The sequence below is a fragment of the Chaetodon trifascialis genome, chromosome 20 (genome assembly GCF_039877785.1).
Source record: "Chaetodon trifascialis isolate fChaTrf1 chromosome 20, fChaTrf1.hap1, whole genome shotgun sequence".
NCBI lineage: Eukaryota > Metazoa > Chordata > Actinopteri > Chaetodontiformes > Chaetodontidae > Chaetodon > Chaetodon trifascialis.
The window spans coordinates 9362608-9387849 of NC_092075.1; the positions used below are offsets into that span (position 1 = coordinate 9362608).

Below are 25242 nucleotides of genomic sequence, written 5' to 3' on the forward strand. Positions count from 1 at the left end.
AAATAAATATAGTGGAGTTAAAAAGTACCTTACTTGCTTCTGAATTTTACTGTGATGTGACAGAGAGCAGCAGAAGCAGAAAATGCTTCTTCCACCGCTGCTTAGAGGCTGGAGACACGTTGCATCGTGCAGTTTCCATAAAGCAACTCAAGAACATATTTCATCATTCATCGCTATCTCTTACTTATGTTGCCAATGAATTCAGAATATCTGGGCTGCTGCCAGCACAGCAACAGCAGAAGCTGCATTATAGTCGGCATAACGACAGCGACAGCGTAATTTTTCTGTGTCTGATAATCCACAAGCAAAATCAATCCATCAATCTATTAATCGATCAATTCTGTTTTTGTTATTTTCTGACAATGAATGGAAATATGTAAACGACGGTAATGCGCGCGAAGTGAACGTTATGGATGACGCAGCGGGGGCTGAACCAATCAGAGTAAGGGGTGTTTTTTTTTTTTTCGGTGGTGGCGAGTCACCAGAGCAGACAAACCATAGACATAAGCAAACGGACAGTCTCCCTCCTCCTTCCGTTGGTCACTGACCGGCAGGCGGCAACAGCGCCTTCGGATAACGCTTGTGTATCTCACAAAACCCACTTTTTCGTAAGTACAACCCACCTCCACGGTTTCATGTTTTAACTTAAGGTTTTATCTTTAAATCACAGCGACCACCTTGATTTTCGTCGGAGGGTATTTTATTACTTTGCAAGCGTTTGTCGCCTGGGCTGTCAGTTGCCATTAGTGATAACAGTTGCTGTGGCAAAAAAACGTATATATCCCACAAAAATCGTACCTAGCTATCGTAGAAACGATAAGTGTGTTTGTGCTTCACCTTGCCAATTATTGTACATCTTGTTCCCACTGCCAGCCAGACAAATTGTTAGGGGAAGCACATACACGGGCTAAGATGACCATCGATGGCACATCCCTTTAAGCTGTTGATAGTTTGAAGTTTCCTGTCATAGAGGAACAAGGAAATTAGAAAATGTGCACATTTTTAGCAGGAATCTAATCGTTGCAGCTCTATACACACTTCAACTTCCTCCATCTGGCCATAAGGCAGACCCCCAGATCAAAAAGAAGTATACTTTAATGTGTTAGAAATATTATTTAAGGATAGAAAAGTCAACATGAGAACACTTTTACTTTTTGTGCTGATTTCAAAGTATGTTTGTACGTTGTAAGTACGTTTAATAGTAATGAAGTGTAAGTAGCACAAAATGTACTTTACTATTAATGTAAATCTAAATTACTCAAGGAGTATAATTAAAGTATGCTATTTTTTTCACCTGGCACTCAACAGATTGCTTCAGGAAGGGAGGAAAACCACATGTGAAGATTTCATCCTCCTCCTCTTCAAACCATGCTGATGAAACTTTTAACTTTCATTTCCAGTTTGAATACAAGAACTGTCTTATTCTGTCAAGTGGCATATTCAACCAAAATGGGCAGCTAAATGTAGTTGTAGGATAGTTTGATGGCAAGATGGTGCTGTCAAGTGTTGTGGCAGAGTTTTTTTTAGGTTGGAAAAAGTTCTTAAAATTCACTAACAGTAACATTTAAAGAGGATTTTAAGCAAAATGTAAAAATGCTAGTCTATTTTGGTAGATATTTTCACCTGATACTATGTGCTACTTTGCTGTAAAGCACTTCAGAATCATTCTGATAGAGCACATTGCAGTACCTCAGTCCCAGGACAAGGGCTGCAGCTAATGATTATTTGCTTCATGGTTAAACTGTCTTCCAGTTGTCTAATCTTGTAGTCTCTAAATGTCAAAGAATAATGAAAATGCCCGGAGCCCAAGGACACGTTGTCGAATTTGTCCGTTCTGCAGTCTGCATTAAAGTAGAAACAGCAAAACTGAACACAAACTCTGCTGCCACTCCACAGCTTCTTCTTCCTGTTGGATTGAGGGGCCCTCATCATGTCCAAAGGTACAGTGGTTCTGGCCTACAGCGGTGGACTGGACACATCCTGCATTCTGGTTTGGCTGAAGGAACAGGGCTATGATGTGATCACATACTTGGTAAGATTTAGAGACCAATGTGTGCGCAACAGGTGTCTTAGTTTGTGTTTCCAGCCAGCTGCTTTTGCATGTTGTGTACCTCTGAAGTTTTACAATCTGCTGTTTTCAGACAGCTGAGGCTGTTTGTCCAACAGGCAAGTGGAGTTTTCCATTGGCTGTCCCAAAAGTCCTGTCAGAGCTACAGGACTGGTTAACTCCCAACCACTGGATTTAGCTTGATAATGCCGGCACAAAGCTGACTGGATTTACTTTTTGCCCTGTGGCAGTTTAAAACTGCACAGCAGGCAGTTTTTCTTATTGTCTAACTTCTCATTCTTATGGTTTGGTGTGGGGGATGGGTGATGGTCAATAGTTCACTGCTGCTGCTCACAAGGTGCAGCCCCCCCCCCAATCTTTTTTGCTTTGGCTCTGTAGAAGAGCAGAAAAAGAATAGCAGGCATTGATCCAATGCATAATTGATTGCTACTGATCAATTTACAGAACTATGCACTTGTGTCAACTTGTCAAAAAAATATGTCGTTATATGTTGTGGAAGTTTAATTCCCCAATAATGGAAAAGAGCTGACATCCGGCTGTAAGGTCACAATGACAGGTTTGTTACATGTATTGAATTGTAGCATGCTTAAGTGTTTATGCAGCAGGTTTTGTTTTGTGTACTAGATCAGTATCATGTCTTTGCAGGAAAGCGTTGCTTTGTGTTGGTGTTCATGCTTAGCCTTCGCTCTCAGGAGGTTCTTAAATCTCCCCCTCAGATGTGATCTGAATTCCAAGAGGATGGAATATCAAAATGAACACTTGCACAGTCACGAGTCTGCGTGCTTACACATGGAGGGCTTGCATGTTATTCTACAGGAGCTCTAAGCTAAAATGACTTTTTAATAAATTGCAAATATCAATGAAAATTTGTACATCACTGCGCCGTGCAATTACATGTCTGTTTTTCTAGGCTAACATTGGGCAAGATGAAGATTTTGAAGCTGCCCGGAATAAGGCAGAAAGCCTTGGTGCAAAGAAGGTAAGAGATAGAAGAGATGTGATGGTGTAATGCCATTGCATCTTCCTATCAGATTGATTTCTTAACCTTCAGCTGATGGTTTCACATTTTGCTGTTATACATTTTTTTCATATAGTACTATGGTGCAGTATGCATGAGTATGCATATTCATGTGCATGCATCTAGTGCTCTTCATCAGCTGACTGTCAAATCTCAGATACCAGAGCCCAAGAAAGTGCTTTTAAAGTGTCTGACCAAAAGCAAGTTTCCAGCCTCTTCAGCTACAAAATCATAGCATGCTGTAATTTCTATATTCACGTCACATGCTTACAGTATGAGACAAAGCTCTTTTGTGGCAAGCAACCATCAGTTATTTACTCTCCCAGAAGGGAACAATATCATAAATAATTCATTAAATATTTCTCATATGAAAATGTCCCAGAGATGAATCAAAGACTTAACACAAAGCCCTGTTCTGTGTCCTGGCCTCCATTCCCGTTTAGGTTTTCATTGAAGATCTGCGTGCAGACTTTGTGGAGAACTTCATCTGGCCCGCAGTTCAAGCCAATGCCATCTATGAGGACCGATACTTGATGGGCACTGCGATCGCACGGCCCTGTATTGCCCGCCGGCAGGTGGAGATTGCACGCAGGGAGGGTGCCCATTTTGTCTCCCATGGTGCCACAGGAAAGGTAAGCCGTTTGCAGGGTTGAACATTAACTTGTTTTAATCAAACAGCAGTAGTAAGTCAGAAATCTGTCCTCCCTACAGCCGTGTCTGCTAATTTGAAACAAATATTAACATTTCTATACCCTGCATTTTTCCTCTGAAGCTTCAGCTAAATGAAATGAGTCACTGCATTTCAAGGGAAAATGCAAATATGTTTTTGCGTGTTGGAGGCATGCCAAGTGTTTTTCTGATTGGTATGAGTGAGCAGTGACTGACAAATATTGAATATTAGCGTGGAAGCGCACAGGTGAATCAATAGTAAACAAAATGTCGTTTACCACTTTAGTAAGTGCTGTGTCAGTGGAATGACTGGAGGAGGCTATGAAAAGGTTAAAAATGACTTTTAAATTATGTGGGCAGAAAGTTGCTGGGGCACATCCCTTTCTAATGCTTTTCAAAGAATAGAAGGTTAAAGACTGGTTGTTATGTATTCATCCTGAATCAAGGTGTGGATCCTTAAGTAAAGTTTACCCGCAGCCACTTGAAGCTAGTGCGGACAGTGCCGGTTGTAAGTGGTTAAATCCACAATATTCAGCAGCATGAAGAGCCCAGAGATGTTTAGCTAGACGGAGGTAGTTAATTCTTAAGAGAAAACCAGGTTAATCAATGTCTGTGCCTCAAGAGTCTCAAAATGTGTAAGACCAGCTGGGACTCAGCATATGAATGAAAGCTTGAGATGAGGAAGTAATTTTGCATCGAGTCTCACCTATTTTACAATACAAAAAAATCCAAGAAATCATGAGCTGTAAAGGGTGAGCAGCTGTCAGATGGCTGCTTTTGAGTAACTTCAGCTACAGCGTCAATAGTAAATCTCTGTGTGTCGTGTGACTGAGTAAGCAAGACAAGTAGGCTGTTTTTGCAGTAGACAGAGGCAGGGATGAGAATTGAGAATGAATCAGTTGAGAACCGGTTCCAAATTCTTACGTCCTTTGTGACTGTATGCCTCTGAGCTTATCTGTTCCTTTTATCAGTGCTGGCATGTTTTCTGGGGGAACACAGCAGCAGTATGCTGAAACATCTTCACATGCAACATGGCCTTAAATTCCAGGAACACCATATACTTGACACTTTACACACAAATGCCTTTGCTTTCCAACTAAGTATCTGTTAAATTAGGGTAGACATCAGTAAACATAATGTTAGAATTAGTTCAGACTCAGACATAATAAAACAGTTACACTGACACTGAAAACCTTTCTTTGCCTACTGTTTTTCCCTACTAAGTAAACTGATCAGGAGTCAGTAGGGGGGTTGCTAAAGAATTGCTCCGATGAGCAGATATAATAAAGGAACTGGTGTTAATAAAATCTTATCAATTCCCATCCCTAGACAGAGCATGAGATGCTCTCATGCCTTGCGAGGTACAATACTTCCAGTTTTGATTGACACCATTTACGTCCCAATTTCCTGCAGGCCTGAGCATGTGTTTTATCCGTGAACCAGGGTGTAGACTTCATTGACTGTCTAATTTTGATAGAAAGAGGTTCAACTGACAGATAGCAAGAGCTGAGTTTAAGCTATTAGTACAACTTTCAGCAGCCTCTGTTGTTGCTGTGAGTGTCAAAGGAGCTGCAGGCATTACTGTCCCTTCAGCTGAAACGCAGTGTCCATGTTTTGCCTGTAGATGGAGACAGATACCACATCATAAAGTGACAATGGAAACCTCAAGTAATACCTTAAAACATTTTTCATCTTTTATTGTTTGTTTCTATTTGTGATCACTGCAGCTCCTCTGACCCCCCCACCCCCCCAAAAATAGTATATTTCTATTTACCTTGAAACTGGTAATGATGAAAGTGACAGTACTGTAGAGGAAAATGTAGGAATGAAAATTCGAGAAGGCTATGATCATGGTATATGTCACCAGAAAATACAGATGTGGGAAACATCACTGCTCGACCAATGAGAGTTGTCAGGCGATTAACTGATAGCCTAAATGCAGATGAACATCAGCACACCTCACATGTGGTACGTAGAGAATTTACGTAATCAGAATTTCCCCTCGAGGGACGAATAAAGGAATATTGAATTGAATAGAGCTGAAGCAATGTGTTTGTGTTTTTCAGGGCAATGACCAGATACGTTTTGAGCTCACATGCTACGCCCTCTACCCTGAGGTTAAGGTAACTTTCCTGCCTCACTGTATGGAGGTTACGGCTTGTACTGTGTGACACAGCATCTGTTGACATGATGCTGCTGCTACAGAGCTGACTCTCTGTTTGTGCTGCCTAGATCATCGCACCATGGAGGATCCCTGAGTTCTACAACCGCTTCCGGGGAAGAACAGACCTGATGGAATATGCTCAGGTAACTCCATCAGCCTGTTAAAAAAACACAAAAATCCAAGTCCAGTTTGGCCGCCAACTAAAGATTATTTGCATATAACTATAATTTTATGATGGAGCTCTCCCGGTTTTTAATCCATTTTGTATCTGTTTCTGGTCTGTCTCTTGTGTTGTTGTTACCCCTAATATCCCCCCATCCCTTTGGGATCATTAAAGAATTATCTTAATCATATGTATTAACAAAAGCTCAACAGGTTTTGAAAAAAACCTCCTCACCCTGCGTATTCAATTTAGATTCTGATCTAAGACTGAGATTAAGATTTGGTGGTTTGTACCAGATTTTCCCACTAGAGGGTGATCATGGTGTTTCAGTCAACATCACTCATGCTGCCTTATGGAGTATTTGTAAAATCACACAATCTTTAACTATTCACTTTCCCTTTAAACGTACAAGAAATATCACTCTTTGTTGATTGTTTTTGTTCTTTTCACTGCAAACTCTAAAAGTGAGAAGCATAGATGTATTTTGGTTGCACAGCATGCCCAAAACTCAACAACTGGGGATACTTTGTTTGGCGCTTTGTGTTCAGAACTCTCTGGACGTACAAGTGCAGCTCTGACTTATAGTCTGTCCTCTAACGTTCAGGTGCTGTTAGATTACAGGCAAACATTCTGTAACATGGCTTTGTCTGTCCAACTGTAGAAACATGGCATCCCTGTGCCTGTCACCCCTCGGGCACCCTGGAGCATGGACGCCAACCTCATGCATATAAGGTGGGTTGGACTGGTGCGGCATGCTTTATTTAGTTCTTGTTTAAACCTTTTTTTTCAGTCAGAATTAAATAGACCTTAATTTTCTAAATTCTGTTTCTTTACAGCTATGAGTCTGGAATCCTGGAGAACCCTAAGGTAAAACCAGTTCCCAGTTTGGAGTGTGATGTGCTTACGTTTAAAATGTAGCAATACTGATGTTGGTTTGATATACTGCGTGGTGAAGCTGACAGATTTACATCAACTGAAGACATTTCTTTGCATACACACTGCACTGAAGAGTTTTAGGTAAAACAGCTGATGTCATCTTCAGATCACTGCCTGTGCTTAAAATGCTGACGTTAAAGGACGTCATCTATTTGGAGTGACTGTAAAAATAACATGACAGTAAGGCTGACCGATGCCAGCCCACCAGAGATGGCCGCGACTCACTCTCCCACAGTGCCATGGATGAGACCGAGTTTGATCTCTGCTAAGGTTGGAGGTCAAAGCAGTACATACAGGTTGCCCCCTGTGACCCCCAAAGCTCCCATCCCTTGGTTGCTGTGTCTGTGTCTCTGTCTCTCCTCACCCCGGGTCCTCGCCGGGCCCTGGGAAGAGCCTGGGACACACAGACACTGACTTGTCGTCAGCAACGCTTCGACTAATTCCCGATTTCATGGGAGCCGGGGAGGGGGAAGGGTTAGGGCGTTGCGCCCAGCTGGGGCCTCCTGAGTTCCAGCCCCAACTCCTCGGGACCTCATTGTTCCACTAGTTGCGCCGCCGCGGGCTGCAACGTGGGAGGGGAGCCATTTCATCGTGACACCGTGACACCAAAATGTCACCAGTAACAGTAAAGTACAAAGACAGCGCGCCAGACAGATGAGTCCCCAATGGACGGGGTGTCACAGGGAGGCGAGGGGGTCCCGCGCTGGTGGAGTGGAGATGCAGGGGCAGGCCCACTGTAACTCACAGACCTCTATCTCTCTCACTCTTTCTCTGTCCCTTTCCCACCCCTCCGCTGCCTCTTAAGTGGTCGGCCTGTGGAGAAATGTTTTGAAAAGAATGAGACTAACCGGCTCAATAGCATAGCGATGCACGATGACAGTATTGTGCAACTGATTTCATTCAGGGGTTTTGTGTCGGACCATTTACTCCAATACTGAATCGATTAATGGCATTAAACAGAATGAAATATTTATGGTGCAGGGGTCCAGAGTGGTAAAAGGATTTGAATACATTACCCAGGCCACAAAATGATATTTTGAACTTTGAACGAGCTTTAATAATTGAGTAATTTCCAGCAGCCGCAACCCCTGGATCTTCTGGCAATTTGACTTTTTCCAACTATGTTTGTTAATTAGGATCAACAGCATCATCACAAAAATTCCTAGGTTAAACATAATTTTGAATGCGATTTGGTGCAGGAAATTATTACAAATATAAACTGAATTCTTAAAACAACCAGCATAACAACACAACAACAACAACAAAGTGAATTTCTCACCCAACACGACAGATTCTGATCGACCTAGAAGGTCACCTGAAAGAGGTCTAAGTATCTCCTCTCTGTATCAGCCTCCCTCTCTCCTCCAGTTACAGCCCTAAAGGCTCAGGGCAGACCTCAACTATTCAAACCTCCCCAATGCCCCCCACCTGTGGTACAAAGACCCCTCTCTGCTCAACACAGTCAGATTAGGAAATGTCCAAATGGTCGCTCATATGTTCTCCTGCAGATAAGAGTCAGCAGAGTTCAGGTTACTCTATGATTAACACTGTATCCTTCCTGATAACCCTAAACCATCCTGCCTGTAGCACAATGACTTTTTTATTTACTCACCTCCATGTGCGTTTATCTATGTGAAGACATGTGCCCAGGGCAACTTCAGCTGTTTTTTATCATGTTATTTAGTAGCCTTAGCATGAACCTGATGACTGCATTGTGTGGTTGCCATTAAGTTGAATAATTCATGCTCCCACATTAGATTCTCATTTTCTGGTATCAGGGTCAGGCGATATGACAGTGAACACTGTCAACTTCTCACTAAAAGAAAATGCTATCCTTTCGGTATCTGCTCGCTTCTGACCATTGTAGGCAATGTTGCAAAAAGGTGAGCAGGATGATTTGATTAGGAGGAGGTATTTGATTCACAGGATGTGCCATAAACAACATTTCCATCTGGTTGTTTTATCCATAAATGTTGCTCACTTCAATTTTTTAGAATTGTAATTTAAAATTTTATGAACTCTCATAGATTTTAACTGTATCACTCACCTGTTGTTGGGACGAATATGTCAGATTTGTATTGCTGCCGAGTATTCTGCATTTCTTATGTTGTGGTATTCATCACACTTAATGAGCAATATTCCAATTGTTAGATGGCTCAATACCCTGCAGATTCCTCACCATCTCCTCCCTCTGCCTCTGCCCCTCCACACATGGACGGTCAGGGCCCAGCCTGAGGCAGCCTGACACTCGTCCTGAGTCATTAAAACATCACTTCAGTCTTAATTATAGCCTCTGTCATTGAGCTTCCCCGGGCCCACTCCGCTCTTTGATCAGGGAGCTGATGGGCCACTGCTCATGTTGACCAGGAGTAAAGGAGCGTAACGGCAAGCCCCTGGTCACCTAGAGGAAATGAAAACTTGTTTTCTGCTGGTCGCATGGCTGGCTGGAAAGATGGATGGACAGAAGACTGCCTGTAGGGATAGGAAGTGGGCTTGTAGGTGTATGTATGCATGTGAATGTGTGCTTTGAAGCAAAGAGGTCAGCGTTTGTCATGTGCCTTTGCTGCCCTCAGGTCTGATTGGTCTGGCCTGTCGTACTTAGCAAGTGCTCCCTGTGTCCAGCTCGGCATTACTGTAGCTTTGCCTTAATGTAGAAGTGCCGTATGTCTTCATTAAATTGAGCTGGAGCCCTAACATTAACCAAAACATCCTGGGTGTTAAGAATATAAACATCTCACACATCAACACATCATACGTATATTGTTTTATTTTTGTCTCAATTTGCCATGTTTGCATTTTAAAGAGAAGGGCAGACTTGAAACGTGGTGATTTAAGCGTCATTTCCAACCCATTGCGCCAAAAATGTTTTTACCATCCTCTTCTCTTCTATCTCCCTCTCAACTCTCTCTCCCCTTCCTCCCCCTCTCCCTCCTGCCACCTCTGCCTCTTTGGGCTCTGTTGGCTTCGATTGAAAACCAATGAGGCAACTAATATGTGGAAAGATAGAAATTTACTTGCTTTAAGTTCATGCGTCAGCCTTCGTCTTTGCTGTATGGGCCACGTTTAGCACAACAATATGGCAGAAGCAAAGACTGCCAAAGGAGTTGCTCTGTGCTACATGATGGTGCGCTTCATGCCCCATTTCCCACCAATACCCCGTGCCCCCCGCCTTCTCTGTCTCTACCTTTTCCTCTCTTTCAGGGCCATGGCTTTGGGACAGGTCCACCTGCAGGGGGTTTGAATTGAAATGCATTGATCTCTCGCTCACTGGAAACAAGCCTATTCCCTTTATTTTTCCTTTTCTCTCTCTATCCAATAGCCTATTAGGTGTGAGCTCTCATTGCTGGAGCATGCATGAGTTTTCAAACATTACTCAGCAGGAGGCATGAATATGTATACATTTTCAAAACATGTTTTTAATTGATCAGCTGGAAATTGTTCTCATATGAGGACTTTCTCAAAGCCATAGTTCATTTATGTCCTCAATTCTTTTTAAGGCAATAAAGACACAGGTAATATATTAACACTGTTCTTAGTTTTCCCATAAATTAGCAACTCGTCTCCAGGAAATACTCTTACAGCTCGTGGTTCTTGTGTGCTATACTGCATTTTATGTGAAGGCTGAAGAAGACTACCTTTCATTTACAGCCAGCATATAACACCACAGGATAGACTTTCTCATTCTCCGGTATTTAAAATTCAGTCCATCTTTCCCCCCTCAAAGAATATGCATCAAAAGGCTTTTTAGGGTAGTCATTTCGCCCCTCTCCTGTTCGCTCTCATTTGGCATCTTTCAGGGCGCTGAGGCAGAAAATAAAGGAGAGGAAGACGGGCGCCTTCTCAGTCAATTTTGGTGTTTAGTTAAAAGGAAGGAAAGTGATTGCGCTGCTCGTTTTCTCCTCACTGACAGGCGACGAGCAGATGCCGATTAGTTATTGTATGATGATTTAGTGTCTGGTAAAGCTTTCCATTTAAATGCACCCAATAGTTATTTTGCATAGTCCCCCTGCAATTTGCCTCAGCTCAGGAGACATTGGCCATCGTCTTGTCCTAATGCTGTGTAATTGTTGGAGGGCCACATCGCTGGGCAGACACATCAGGCCGCCACGCTCTTTTGGGTCCCCACCGTGACTTACTGAAATCACTCCCGGCTCCCACCAACTGCAAATACGACAAACGTCTGTCACCCGGGACAAGTTTTGACGATTTAGGGTGTGGACTTTGTCGTGTGATGCCCATTTGGAGAAAGTCTTCATTCGGAAATAAAATCGAAGGCAAACGTCAGTCAGAAAATCAAAACTGGAAGATTAGAGGTGAAGACAGGTATAGGGGAGAACCACAGACACATGATAGAGTTGGCAGATCTGAGGTTTTTACAGAAAGGCAGAATATTATTGAGGACACAGCGTTGCTGAAATAGATTCTGTCATAGTATCAGGTGAGTTTTGACTCGTCAAGTGTTCTATTCTTGCGGATGCGAGTCATTTCTTTCTTTTGCCCTTTCCCACTCTCCTTTTTGCTGCATCCCACTTTTCCCGCCTTCCCCTGTGGTGAAGGGCCATGCACAGAAAATGAAACCAAATAGAGGAGAAAAATGGAACATTGATTTTTCTCTCTTTTTTTTTGTCTTCACTCAACTCCTGATAGTGTTTTCAGCGTTCTCCTTTTTCACGCATCAACCTCTCTTTTCTTCTCCCCTCCGCGCCTCGAGTTGTCTGTTATCAGCTCTCACAATAGTCGCCGCATCCGAGGTACTGTTCTTTGATGAGGTCTCAGAAGGTCCTGGGTGTTCATCAAGTGTGTGATACAGAGAGAGTGAGTGTGTGTGTTTTTGTGCTTTTTTCAGACCCATGCTCCAGCTGACCTGTACCTGATGACCAAGAACCCAGAAGACTCTCCCAGCGTCCCTGATGTCCTGGAGATAGACTTCAAAAATGGTTTGTACTTGCAACATGTGTCACCTGTTGATTCCTCATGCCAGTCCGCTTCTTCTTCTGATGTAGATGGAAAAACATATAACTGGTCAAAAATGTCAATTATACGTCACAATGTCAGAACTGAGATTATTTGAGCTCATTATTCAAACTTCAAATATTAATTTCATTCATGAAAATTAAATCACATTTTTAATTTCCCTTATATGTGTGTGTGCATGACATACAACACCATTAAAATCAGTAATACACTGAATAAATTTAAATTCAAGTAGAAACATCTGCCTTATAATTGGTCTTGGCTGTTATGGATTTGGTATTTGTGTGTTGTTGTTTTTGCAACTGAGCTCAAATTATATCCGATTTTAGGGCAAATCAAATTCAAACAAAATGTGCATATTCATTTGAAAAATGTCACGAATTTGATGTTTTTTGTTTTATATCACGCACATACACTGGAAAAGAAGTTTCAGTTATTGAAAGATATCCATTCTGGACTCCTATAATGGGTCATTAAGGGACCGTGTCCTCTCCGCTCAGCCTCCCTTCATGTTACTTAACATTGATGGCGATCGCCGCGGGGCTACAGCTCACATGCTGACCCGGTTGCACTTTATCACCATCCCTGACCACCCAGACTTATCCTTAACCCCTCACAGCATTACTTGGTCCAAAGCTGCCATGTTTGGCCTGGGGGCAGACACGCCGGCCGGAAGCATTAAGTCCAGCTAATACACCAAGCCCCGAGGGGCCAGAGGAACGCTCACTAGATATATTGCCACGAGGGCTGGACTGCATAGTGGAAAGTGTCACATGTTTGCGCAAAGAGAAAATGACAAGAAACATCCAAGCCTGGGGCAAATGCCACAGATGTCCCTTCGTCCTTGGTCACTAGCGGAGGCTGCAGAGCACTAACATCAATAGGCTGAGAGACACTAGCTCCTCTGATCACTTGGACTAGATGGGCAGCTTTATGAGCTATAATGATTTAAGGGAAGTTCAAAAGGTTGGCAGGATTTGATGGGAATATGTGTGATCACTGAAGCTGTAGTCATGAATTGCACTAAAATGGTGTTCAGATTTCACTTAAACTAGTTTCCCAAAGAAAATGTTTAACTATAAAACAAGTAGGTTGGTGGCAATTCACCTGGAGATGAGATGTGCTTTTGTAAAACACTGATGCAGCAGTAAAGCCTAGTCTGGGTTTGTGGGTTCTTTGCAGGCCAGCGCTCTGTTTTCACACATATTCCCTGTTCCTTTATTGAGCGCCCTATGACAAAAGCTGTTTTAGTTGTCCACACAAAGGCCCAAGCCTACTCCTCCCTCTGAGCACAAGATCAGCACAAGAATGTTTCATTTCATTCCCCCTCCCACCTTTTCATCCCTGCCTTTCTCACCAAAGTTTTCTCACTGATTAAAAAAGAATATTTAACGACAGGAACCTTTTCCCCCGTCAAACACTCCATTCCCCATTCCTCTCCCTTTTTTGAGAAAAAAAAATCATCCCTCCCTCCTTTCATGCCAAAGAAGTGGAGAGGAAAAAGAGACAGAGAGGAAAAATGTAAAGCAGTAATTTTTCCTACAACTGTGTCTGCGCTCCCATTGTCTGCACTGTTAGGCTGCGAAAAACTGAAGAAAGGGATCACGGAGAGAAAAAGACCCCTCAGTGAATGATAGAACCCGCATGATGGAGAGAGCAGGGAAAAAAGAGAGCACAGGGACGAAAGGCCAGCCCCAACACTCCCACGTTCAGACACTTAATTTATTTGAACTTTTAATCTAATTATTAGGTATCAGGGAGGGGGTGCAGTTTCAGTAATGCATCATCCATACTGCCCTCTCCTGCACCAGGAGGTACTTTTTCTTCTCCCATGGGAGCCACCACTATTCCCGCGATATGAGAATGGGCTATCAACAAAAGCCCTTGTCTGAAAAAATTTGTCAAGTTCTTCACGTGTCATTCCCGTCAGGCCTTTGTAACCTTGGCTGAAAGGCGATCAGAAGTGCTGCTCTTCTCTTCTGCAAGCATGCTGGAGTATGTATAAGACTGCATGGATGGAGGGTGAATATCGGCAGATTGTTTCTCATTTCCTCTCCTTGTGTAGTCCTCAGATGGTTATGGTCTCTTCTCAGCACACACGGACACACACCCATATGTCATGTTTGTTTCCTCGCCTCCACCTTTGGCCCGTGTTTCTCATTGAAGGCCTTGAATACGCAGGTCCATGACAGTGATTGATGCATGCTTGGTTTAAGTGGCTTTGGAGAGGAAGCGTGTGGAGTGGACGTGGGTGTCTTTTCTTGCCTGCGTGTGTGTGTGTGTGTGTGTGTGTGTGTGTGTGTGTGTGTGTGTGTGTGTGTGTGTGTGTGTGTGTGTGTGTGTGTGTGTGTGTGTGTGTGTGTGTGTGTGTGTGTGTGTGTGTGTGTGTGTGTGTGTTAGAAACATAGCGGTGGGAAGACGGGTGATCATTCTTCAAATGGTTTTGTCTCCTGCACATGTGCGTGAACACACAAACACTCAGAGTGGCACAAAATATCTCGGCGCTAAAGAGAGTACGGGTACCAAAGCTGCGTGAGTAATTGAATTAGATAAAGGCCTGCCCACGATTTCACAGCTTTCAAACCAGCACGGCCTTTGAATTTATTAGCCCTTGTCGCCACCTCCTTTTGTGATGGTTTTCACTTTTAGCTGACTAGTATTGATTTCAGAGACTGAGATAACGAGCACTTGTCAGCAGATTTTATCAACTCCTTGCTGTTTTGACAATTTAGTCTGTTGAAATTAATTTTTCCATTAGTTTTTTGAAAGCCACCTTCCAAACCTCTCGATCAGCTGAGCTGTGGAGAGGTCTTCTTTTTTTTCTTTGCGGTCGATCTGTTGATTCTCTGATCTAAATCAAAAGTACAAGTACCAATCTGAATCTTACCATCAACTCTCAACCAGCAAACCTGTTGTTTTTCCTGTGGTGTGTTCAATGCTCTGTGGGTATATTTAATAGTAGAATGTTCAAGTACAACCAACACAGCTGTGGTATACTTCTGATGGTGTTTTTTTTCCCACATCAGGGACCATTAAAGTGAAATATATCACATATCAAAAATGTAATTTTCACCTTAGTTATGCATGTAATGTTGTATGTTTGTGTTTGACTAAATCTGCAGGAAGGGTGCAATTTAACAGCTTTTTACATCAAAACAAAAATAAATTATGAGATAAATTCACATCAAGTCTGTTCAGGAAATTAGTTCCCTCAAAATCAAAAATGTGTCTCTCTTATCAACCTGCAAAGAAACCATTAATTGACCGTGTCAGTTTTTGCCTCGTAGATTATGACATATTTTAACATTATTTGAGAGTACTAGATGGTCACAGGTAAGTCATATTAAACAAAGATGAAATATTGTTGCACAGTAATGTTTATTTTTATGTTATTTCTATATTGGTGTGATATCACTGAAGAAATCAACATTTTCTCCTTGTAGGAGTGCCTGTCAAGGTGACCAATGTGAAGGAAGGCAAATCCAAGGACTCACCGCTGGATATCTTTTCATACCTCAATGAGGTTGGGTAAGCATTTTTCCCCACTTTATCCTAATGTCTATACAGCATTTACTGAAAAGCAGTTTTACCTTTTTATGTATAATTTGTTAGATATCCAGCATAAGGAAGCCTCTCTATCAGAATAGTATGCAAGTGTCTCCAGAGGGAGAGCAGTGGTTAAGTTCACCACCTCTGGAATGATGTGTGTCTGTCGCTGCTGGCCTGGGATCGAATCCCACCAGAGTTTTCCCTCCTGTGTCTCCCTCACTGCTTTCCAACTGTCCGAAAAAAATGAAATTACTGAAGGTGAGTCGGCTAAAGCTGAAGAAAAATCTGTTTCCTCTCCAGCTTTTGAGCTTTGAGTATTGAATTCTGAGTTTTATGGAGCTCTACTATGTTTAAGTTGGTCCTGCTTCATCGTAACCTGCATCACAAGCTAGTTTGAAACATTTGTAGCTCTGAATTAATGGCACTGAATGAATTTCCAAAATCTATTTTTCAGCTTTGCTATTCTAAAAAATAAATTAAAAGAGAGGAGACGATGAATGAACAGTACTGTTTGTAGAGGATGACAGCTACTTCTAATACTGACTTTTCCAATAATGCAGACGTGAGGAGAAATATTCTAACAAATATTTAATATAATATAAGTTGTGAATTGAGCTCAGATGTTGTTGGGGTTTTTACTCTTTATTAACAGGAACTGTAAATATAGAAATATGTATTAAATGATGATCATGTTTTTGACTTATGTGGGCTAATCTAATTTAAGATGAAATTAATGTGTGAGTGTATGTCTGCCTGTCCCCGTCTTTCTCGTAGTGGAAAGCATGGCGTGGGTCGGATTGACATTGTAGAGAACCGTTTCATTGGAATGAAGTCCAGAGGTAAGGAATTTAAAACTCCTTTTATTTTCATCTGTCTTGGTTATGACATTTTTCTATTTGTGCCAGGTTAGTCTAACAAGCTTCCTCCCTTACTCCAACAGTAATATACACTGTAAATGCAGCGAGACGGACATACTTGCACTTACTCTGAAATACGTCTCAATATTTTAATTTTACATCCAAAAGCTTTCCTTTCAGTATCCAGGGCTTTCATGCAATTTTCAGTTATTTTACATGAATGCTTTAAGTGTCACACTTGCTATTCCACTTCCATAAAAGTGGGCTGGATGGCAAACACGCTCCCCTCAAAGAAAATCTTTTACTCTGGTTCACCAGGAATCATAGACACTGAAGTTACTTCCATTCACTTATGCATGCACACACATACAGAAAACACACACATACTGTGAACAAGATAAAGGTGCACACGCTTCACTGGATACAAACAAATACACAGTTTGTCACATATGTGCACATGTAGTGGTGCAGGGATGTTTTCTTTATATTTGGTATCAAGAGGCAACTGGAAAAGCTCCTTTGTTAGGTCTCTGCACGTGTTGCTGTAGCTAATATGCGAGGGCAGTGAGCTGTCCTGGCCTTGTACGCCACACACACAGACACACACTCCTTTTTCCCCCACGACACTATGTGCTATGATTGGCAAATTGACTGGCCAACAGACTGTGGCTGTGGCGCAACTTGGCAGGTAGAAATTGGAAAATGGGAAGCCCACTTTTCTCTCCCCTCGGCTGAACAAAAGATCAAAGCTTTTTCCTCCACTGAAGCAATAGGAAGAGGTGGAGCACAAGGTGTCCAAGTGCTTGAATAACTGCCATGATGTGTACATGTTGGTCTCTTGTGGAATGGCAGCCGTGTTAGCACAATAGATGATGGGAGGGATTGAATGGGGACATGTCATACCTATTTGTGTTGGGTCATATTTATTTGTGTGGGGTCAGGAAGGCGGAGGGGATTGAAATGGTTTGTCAAGAATGTTGTCACAGTGCTACAAAACATCCAACAGCCTGTGTGCCAGACAAACATTTCCCACCTGTCACAGTGCTGTTAGGCCTCTGACCTGTGCACCGGTGATGGCGTTAGCTGAGGTGCACCGCTCAGAAGCAGCGGGAAATGGCTGTATCTTTTGATGATGAGCAGGCTGCTTCATGTCCAGTCCAAGACAGTGGCACTCAGAAACATAATTGTCAAAAGCTCCAAAAATATTTTTTAATGGATTTACTTGGTTATCTTTAGCAGTTTTCCTTTTATTGAAATTATTTATACAGAAATGTTCAAACACGAAACTGGCAAAGTGTTTCAGGTTAAAATATATAGTGTGATTTTCTATAAATCTGAAGATATTTATCTGCTTTTATTTATTTGTGTTGCCTGTTTATTCTGGTCTAACTGTTTGCCCAAAGAGTCAGAGAGGATCAGCTCAGGAACATTAATTCCTGACCTGAACCCCTTCAGGCCTTCAGCATGGTCAGCATACCTGCAGTAACCGTATAGATTAAAACCTCTAAAACCACTGGGGGTGTTGTCTCTAAGCTTAACTAAACTGCCACTGTTGGAGCTTAGCTAGATAACATTTCATTGTTTGCTAAGCTAGCTCTCTTTTAGAGCACTTAAACCAAGTTGTGTTGGAGGGCATTTTTAACTTATTTATCTGATAGAGCCAGCGGAAATGTCCCTACGTGCCCTCTGTGGCCCTGGATCACCGAAAAGCCACAAGCCGTTCTAGCTCAGGTGGCAACCTTTTGAGGCTTTAGACAATTAGCAGCACTGCTAAGCTCTGTTTTTGGCCGCCAGCACAAAGTAAGTGCTTCTCCATTTTCAGATCAGGGTCGGCGCAGGAGTATTTGGGGTCGTACAGATTTGAGCTATTCACCAGATTGGGAGAGATTAAATAGCGTTCATCTGTTAAATCTCAGAAAAGAGTTTAGGAGTCAGGAGAACAAAGTGCAAATTGTGGAATTTGGCAGCCTGTTGTTGGCGACAGTGAAGTATCTGTTTGGCAGCTTGGCAACATAACATGAATCAAAAAAGGGTGATTGTCATTCAAACTGACAGATGATGTAAGGAACCACGTATTGGATGGGGAAACAGCCCTCAGTTTTTGAAAATTCCAGCCCTAACAAAAATGGATGTCATTGATAAAGCTCCTATTTCTGTTGTGAAATCTGTCTTGTCGCATTTTCCCAGCCCTCCTTTTGTTTTAGCTGACGTTTGAGTGACAGCTTCATTTCTCCTGTCATCTACCTCATCTTTTCTCCTCTCCCCCCCCCCCCCCCCCCCCCCCTCGCTGTCCAGAGGGGGGTAAATTGCAGGGTAGGCAGAGCCCTGGTCCAGGCTCCAGGCTGGCAGGGGCCTCCTACCCTGTCATTTACCCAGGACAGACTCATCCATGTTTTGTGAGCACCATGAAGGCCTGGCTGTCAGTCAGCTGATGGCGAACAGAACTGTTTGCTTGGTAGTTAAGGGCTTGTAGGTTATGCTCCTGTGAAGGGCCTGTGATGATAATGATGACAATCGTGGCAACGCTGCTGGTTGTGATGAGATTAAGGGATGTATTGGAGGAAAATGTGCATATAATCTCAGTATTTTTGCAACAGTATTTCTATCATTTGGGTCTCAAGAATGTGGTAGATTATATGGAATAGAGATAACATTATACAGGCTGGTAAAGGGACATGCATCTCCTTACTAATATGTTAATTCAAACTGCTGATGTGTTTTGTGTTCATATTCATTAATTTTGTTGATTTTTCTTTTTTTTTTTTTGTGTTTGTCAGGAATATATGAAACACCGGGCGGCACGCTTCTGTTAAAAGCCCATTTAGACATTGAGACCTTTACCATGGACAAAGAGGTACGTCGGATCAAACAGGGACTGGGTATCAAGTTCTCTGAAATGGTCTACAATGGTAAGTCCCCAAAATGCGTCATCTTAATGAGATGTTTCACTTATTCTGTTTTATGTATTGTCTTTCACTTATTCCCAGGTATATTGCATAGTCATTATATTTTAAAGCCAATGAGGCTATATCTTGATTTCAGGACAGTTAAGGCTACTCGGATGCAGCAAGATTTGGCATTACACATGAGAATCTCCAGAGTTTCTGTCCATGAAAACATCTAATTTTCTTAATTTTACCATATTGTCCTTTGTAACATCTCAAATACTGGAAGCTGAGGTAGAGCTAAAAGATAAATCAGTCAGGCCTATAGATTTACTGATATTAGTGCAGATATATCTGCATAGATGTCAAAAGATAGATGACAATAAATTGCAGCACAGGAATGCAGTATTTGGGAAACACAAGAATCTGTATCAGTGTTGTTTATGTTGTGTGTTTATGTAAAAAAAAAATGCTATTAGCCAATATATCTTTAAAAAAAAAAAAACTCCCAATAATCATTATCACTATGGGCCTCAAGAATCCAGTATCAGTCAAGCTATAGACAGAAGGATCAGCGTCCCTCTGGAGTTTCTATAAGAGAGATGTGAACATGCTAAATATGTACCTATGTGTTCAGTGTGTTTGCCTGTGTGTGTATGAGCTTTTCTTGGCTCAGGTGTCTTAATCAGCCCTTCTGCTCAGTCTCCAGTCCCCTGCACCTTCATCCACATAATAGGATCAGTGCCATTAGAGACTGACTACTAGGCCACTTCAGTTATACCCTCCAGAGACAGGAAACAAACACACACACTCACACACACACGCACAAAGGTGCTACCTTCAGAAGCTGGGTAGAGATTAAACCCATTGTGGGTTTAAATCATTAATAACTCTGCAGATAGATAGCAGACGGCTGGCTGTGGGGCTTATGTTAACAATCCACCTGTTCTGCATCTGTTTTGAATTAATACGTCACTATTTACCCAAACTATTTTTCAGGAGAGAATTTGCAGTGATTAAGGGCAGTGCAGCGACAAAGCGTGGCGAGCATTTGACAAGTGCAAAGTATACAACAGCTACATTCGTATTGGTGGTCAATTAATTGATTATGGTGTTAAATAGACTAAATGATTAATCAATAATGATGTCTGAAATCTCCCCAAATAACCACCATGCAGAGACATTTGCAGTGACATGCAGACAGAACTAATATGAAGACTGAACGCATTTCTATTTGACTCTAAACTGAACGGGGGCCTGTGTGCAATTGTCATGTCCGACACCTCGTGCCAATTCAGAGGGAATGAAAGCAGGAAAGGATTGTGTCTTTGAACACAGACAGACGATGAGGTGGAGGTCAGCCTCTGATGAGAGGAGGACCCCTGCTGAGTGGGGCGTGCCTGACCTCTGAACATATACAGAAACATCCCTCGCCCATCTGTCCCAGAGACTGATGAGCCAGGTCAGCGAAATTGGACAAAAGAAAGGGGTGTATGAACTTCACCTGGAAGAGAAATGAGGCCAAAGCACAGAAAGAGTTTTAGCTCATGAAAGAGGGAACTGTGGACATCACACACACCCCTGTAGACCCTGCTGCTAATGGAGGATTTGTGAGGGAGGAGCCGCTTTCTCCAGTCCATCTATTTTTTTTATAATGATAAGTGTAAATTGATATAAATACAAATGTCAGCAAAACTAGTGGCACATTGTCATTTGTCATATACAGCAGGTGACATGAGGTGACATTAAATATTCATCAGTTGGGGCATTTAAAGAGGTTTTGTCTCTGTGTTTTAAGTCAAATCAAACCTTTCCATCCATACTTTTTGTTGTAAATATGAATTGAAATTGAAAGTTGCTGTTTCCTCACTCTCTTCAGGTTTCTGGTACAGTCCGGAGTGTGATTTTGTGCGACACTGCATAACTAAATCCCAGGAGAATGTGGAGGGCAAAGTACAGCTGTCTGTCTTCAAGGGTCAGGTCTACATCCTGGGACGAGAGTCACCCAAGTCCCTTTACAATGAGGAGTTGGTCAGGTAAGCGGGGACAGAATAAAAGCATTTGAACGTACGTGTGTATGTGTGCGTGTGCTTATCAAAGCAGCCATGTGTCCATGAATCAAAGCGGGATTTGACAGCTGTGTTTGGCTGCTCCGGGCACAGTGCAGCTATTCCACATGTTCACCAGCCAGCCTGTCGTTAGGTCAGCTCGCCCAAGTTCTCTTATGACGTCTGCATCAACATACTAAGCCGACCCTGCCTCACAAAGACATCAGAGAAGTGTCAAGCTCGGTTCCTGGAGGGCAACGACCCCAACCCCTCCTCCTGCACCCCCATGGCCTCTTAGCTGTGGTAACAGTGGGTTTGTTCAGGAGGCTCACCCCTGATGCCCTCTGGGCAGGCTCAGCACTGACCAAAGTAAAACCCCTCCATATGCCTCTCCATCTCCACTTCAGTCACACACACTCCAGTTGTACCCTAGAGTCAGAGAGCTAATGGCGTTTTCAGCCAGAGGAGAGAGGTGATTTGACTGGGCTTTTAGGAGTATAGTGTGTGGGTGTCATGCGAGTTAAACGGGTCAGAAAGAGGGAGGCAAGGAAACATGTCTCACACAGTCAGCCATTCAGTTCCTTAAACTGGTTTGGCGAGCGAAACATCCAGCAAAACAAAATCAATACGCTGAGTGTACAGTGTATTTTGTGCTATGTGAGCGAGAGAGATAATAGAGATTATACTGCATTCAGACCTTTTAACTCGTTGTATAAGTTGGTTACTTTGTCTCAGTTTTTGTGACTTTTCTGTTTTCAGCAAAACATTGACTAACTGCTGAGTCACTCTTAAGATACATTACGAATCATCGATCTTTCAAGACTTGTGTTCTGAGTTCAACATCCGACCTTGTAGAGACACATTTCTAAGCTGGGGTGACGGAGGTGTTGTGTTGCAGCTTCACAAAGGCCTCGAGGCCACTGACAGATGGGAGCAGCGGTTCCTCATAAGGGAGCACATCACAAACGGTCCAATCAAAAACCATCACAAATCAGTTTCAAATGCACAGTAGCACACAGCTAACACCACGTCATGGTAATGGCGTCCTTTCATATAACCACACATCTCTGATATAGACTTATCACTGAATTAATCCACATAGCCATACACATATAAGGCTGCAACAAATGGCTTTCTATCAGTCTAATTATTTACTCATAGTTTCTGTCCTCTAATAAAGGCAGGAAATTATTAAAAAAAACAAATCTGCATAAAAATGCAGGCTTTGTAAGATTTATTTGCTGCACTGCAATTTTCTCCTCGTATCTGCAGCATATGCCAATATCAGTATATCTTACACGCCAAAATTGGCAGATAATATCAGCCTTGTCAGTGTATCAGTCAGGTTGCAGTGCTGCAGTAATTATTCTGTCACAAAATATGTAGCCATTGTACATATGAGTATATTGGTAGGTGGTAAGTGGCCACAGTATAATCCACTGTTAGATATTTTTGATTTTTGATAAAGGGGTTATTGTGGATTATCAAAACTTCTGCATCTACCTGACAGCATACACCTGGAAGCTACAGACTCTCTCCCTCACACACACACACACACACACACACACACACACATACGCTTATTTGCCACTTCATGACAACCTGCCACAATCACACACATACACACACAGACCAGATTATGCATGAAACCCCCCGCTGACATCCTGTTGGCTCTCCACGGGCAACAGTAAACGGCGTCATTAACACAGTGGTAATACAGCCCGTCACCGCACCCATCTGAGACAGAAATGTCACCCTCATCGCCGTCCGCTGGCTCCACTCTCAATTAGACTGCAGGGTTTCTTTAAGGAATACACAAAATATCATATGCTTGCGCACACACACACACATACACAGTGCCATATTCTTTTAAGCCACTCACTCATAATGGTGTTCAGGTGCCGGGTAGGGAGCCTTGTATTGAGAGTTGATGATTTAGTTGTCTGTCTTTCTTTTTATAGTGTTTATCCTATCATTTGTTGGCAATTTCCTCTTTTGCTAAGTGCTTTTGAAGAATGAGTGCAAGCTGTACGCTGGGAGTTGGGGGTGTCGAAGGGAGGAGAGGACTCAGTGAGGGAGTGTATTAAGCACTGCAGGTAGAAACTGCTGTAATTACACAGCACACGGACACTCTTTGTGAGACACTCGCACACGCTAAGACGAGATGACTTTACAACTAGCATCCTGAGCAACGCGCAGTGGCACAAGTTATAGATTCACATCTTTTTAAAAGTAGTGGATAAACTGGAAGACAGAAAACACCAGATTACAAAATCATCTCGACACTTAGCTCAGAGCTGATATGATGGGATTGTTTTAAAATGGATTATGTGCGCCTTTTGTGTGCTTGCGAACACGAGCGTGTTTTCATTCTGCGCTATTGATTCTCCGTTATTCAGAACAAACAATGCTAAAGAGGAGCGTTCAGAGGAAAATCGATCGGAACATTATTTTCAAAAAGCAGATTATCAATGATCCAGTTATCCCAGTAGTTGCTGAGGCTCCATGTCTCTTATGTTTACTGCAATGATACCAGACGTTTCAATCATGTTGTTACCAGAATATCCTCTAACATTTTCCTCCCGCTTCTCTTGAGCTTCGTTCTCCTCCAAGCTCAAACCTGAAGATTGGTCTCACCTGCCTCTTCCTTTTCTTCTTTTCCCTCCAGCATGGATGTGCAGGGAGACTACGACCCGTGTGATGCCTCAGGATTCATCAGGATTAATGCTGTCAGGTTAGTATACTTTGACCCAGCGGCTGTACAAAACACTTCAAATTATTGGTTAAAAGTGATTTGATCCACAAGCGTTCGTACCTCGACTTTGAATCTTCTTCCTTCTTGTTCTCCTCCACAGGTTAAGGGAACACCATCGTTTGCAGGGTTTCTCCAGCACCAAGCAGTAACTGCTGCAGTTCTGCCACCAGCTCCTTCTCTCCAGGGTGTCTTAAACAGTAGTAGGTTTAGACTTTGTGCCTCCATTGTGTACCTTTTGCCTTATTGTCTACTGTTGGTTGTATTGCATCGGAAACATGGTTGTAAAACCGTGTTTCCTAAGTGGTGAAGAGTGAAGGAAGAAAAATCCATGAAATGTAACATCAGGACAGTTTGAATCAGGTGTAAAGATCATTTTTAAAATATATTGTGGATTAGCATTGTAGTGATACGTGTTTTTTTCCTGAATTTGTCTCATCCTTGGCATCAGTAAGTCAGTATCTGGACACAAATATTAAAAGTAGGTTTCAGTTTCAGAAATAAAATCAAGTGAATTGTGTTTTATTTTTCCTCATCAGTTTATATGCAAACACAATGGTGATACAAGTCATCCCATCAATTTGAATGTGTTAATGATTAATAGTTCATGTCTTTGGCAGATAGCCTCTTTATTAATGCCTGCCTGTTTAACTCTCAGGGCTGTACAGCCACTGCCCCGTGAAGGCTGCAGGGCAGCGAGGACACCGTATCATATTTACAATATGTAGATGAAGCGGTGGCAGTGCATGGGTTTGGCACAGGCGAAAGTCAACATGGTGGCTCGCTGATAGCCACTAGAGCAGAAGAAATGAGGCCATTTCTGAGCTCAAATGGCACAAGTCAGATGGAAGGAAAACCAATTGGCCACGTATGTATATTTCCCTGCACTGTATGGGGTCTCCAGGGTGAGAGAACAGAGGAAAGAGGGAGAGGTATTTTAAAGGTAATTGTATCATTCGTTTGTTGTCCTAGAATGAATTTCCTGTCCCTGAATTCATACTATTTGTCAATATCAGGACACATTTGGCTATTATGATGCGCTCTAGAATTTAATGCACACTAACATCAAATTGAAAGTTGCAAGCTCACAGTGGTTTGACAGCTGCACAGACAAGTGATGAATGTTTTAAGCTCTGACAATCAGCACCTCTGTCGTTTG

At 42.4% G+C, this 25242-nt stretch overlaps 1 protein-coding gene across 1 annotated transcript; it reads left to right on the forward strand.

The window, feature by feature from the left end:
• The first annotated feature begins 488 nt into the window (after positions 1–488).
• Positions 489–24581, forward strand: ass1 (argininosuccinate synthase 1). The gene is made up of 15 exons (XM_070988880.1): positions 489–608; positions 1897–2032; positions 2979–3047; positions 3530–3718; positions 5822–5878; positions 5988–6062; positions 6744–6814; positions 6919–6949; positions 11865–11955; positions 15436–15520; positions 16316–16380; positions 19176–19307; positions 21163–21319; positions 24000–24065; positions 24187–24581. The coding sequence occupies exons 2-15, from the start codon at positions 1931–1933 to the stop codon at positions 24233–24235; spliced, it is 1239 nt and encodes a 412-aa protein (XP_070844981.1). The 5' UTR covers positions 489–608; positions 1897–1930; the 3' UTR covers positions 24236–24581.
• The last annotated feature ends 661 nt before the right edge of the window (positions 24582–25242 follow it).

Coding starts and splice junctions, on each gene's coding strand:
- ass1 (XM_070988880.1), top strand. CDS start 1,931: ATGTCCAAAGGTACAGTGGTTCTGGCCTACAGCGGTGGACTGGACACA. Junction 2,033..2,978: donor ATGATGTGATCACATACTTG/GTAAGATTTAGA, acceptor CTGTTTTTCTAG/GCTAACATTGGGCAAGATGA. Junction 6,815..6,918: donor GCCAACCTCATGCATATAAG/GTGGGTTGGACT, acceptor GTTTCTTTACAG/CTATGAGTCTGGAATCCTGG.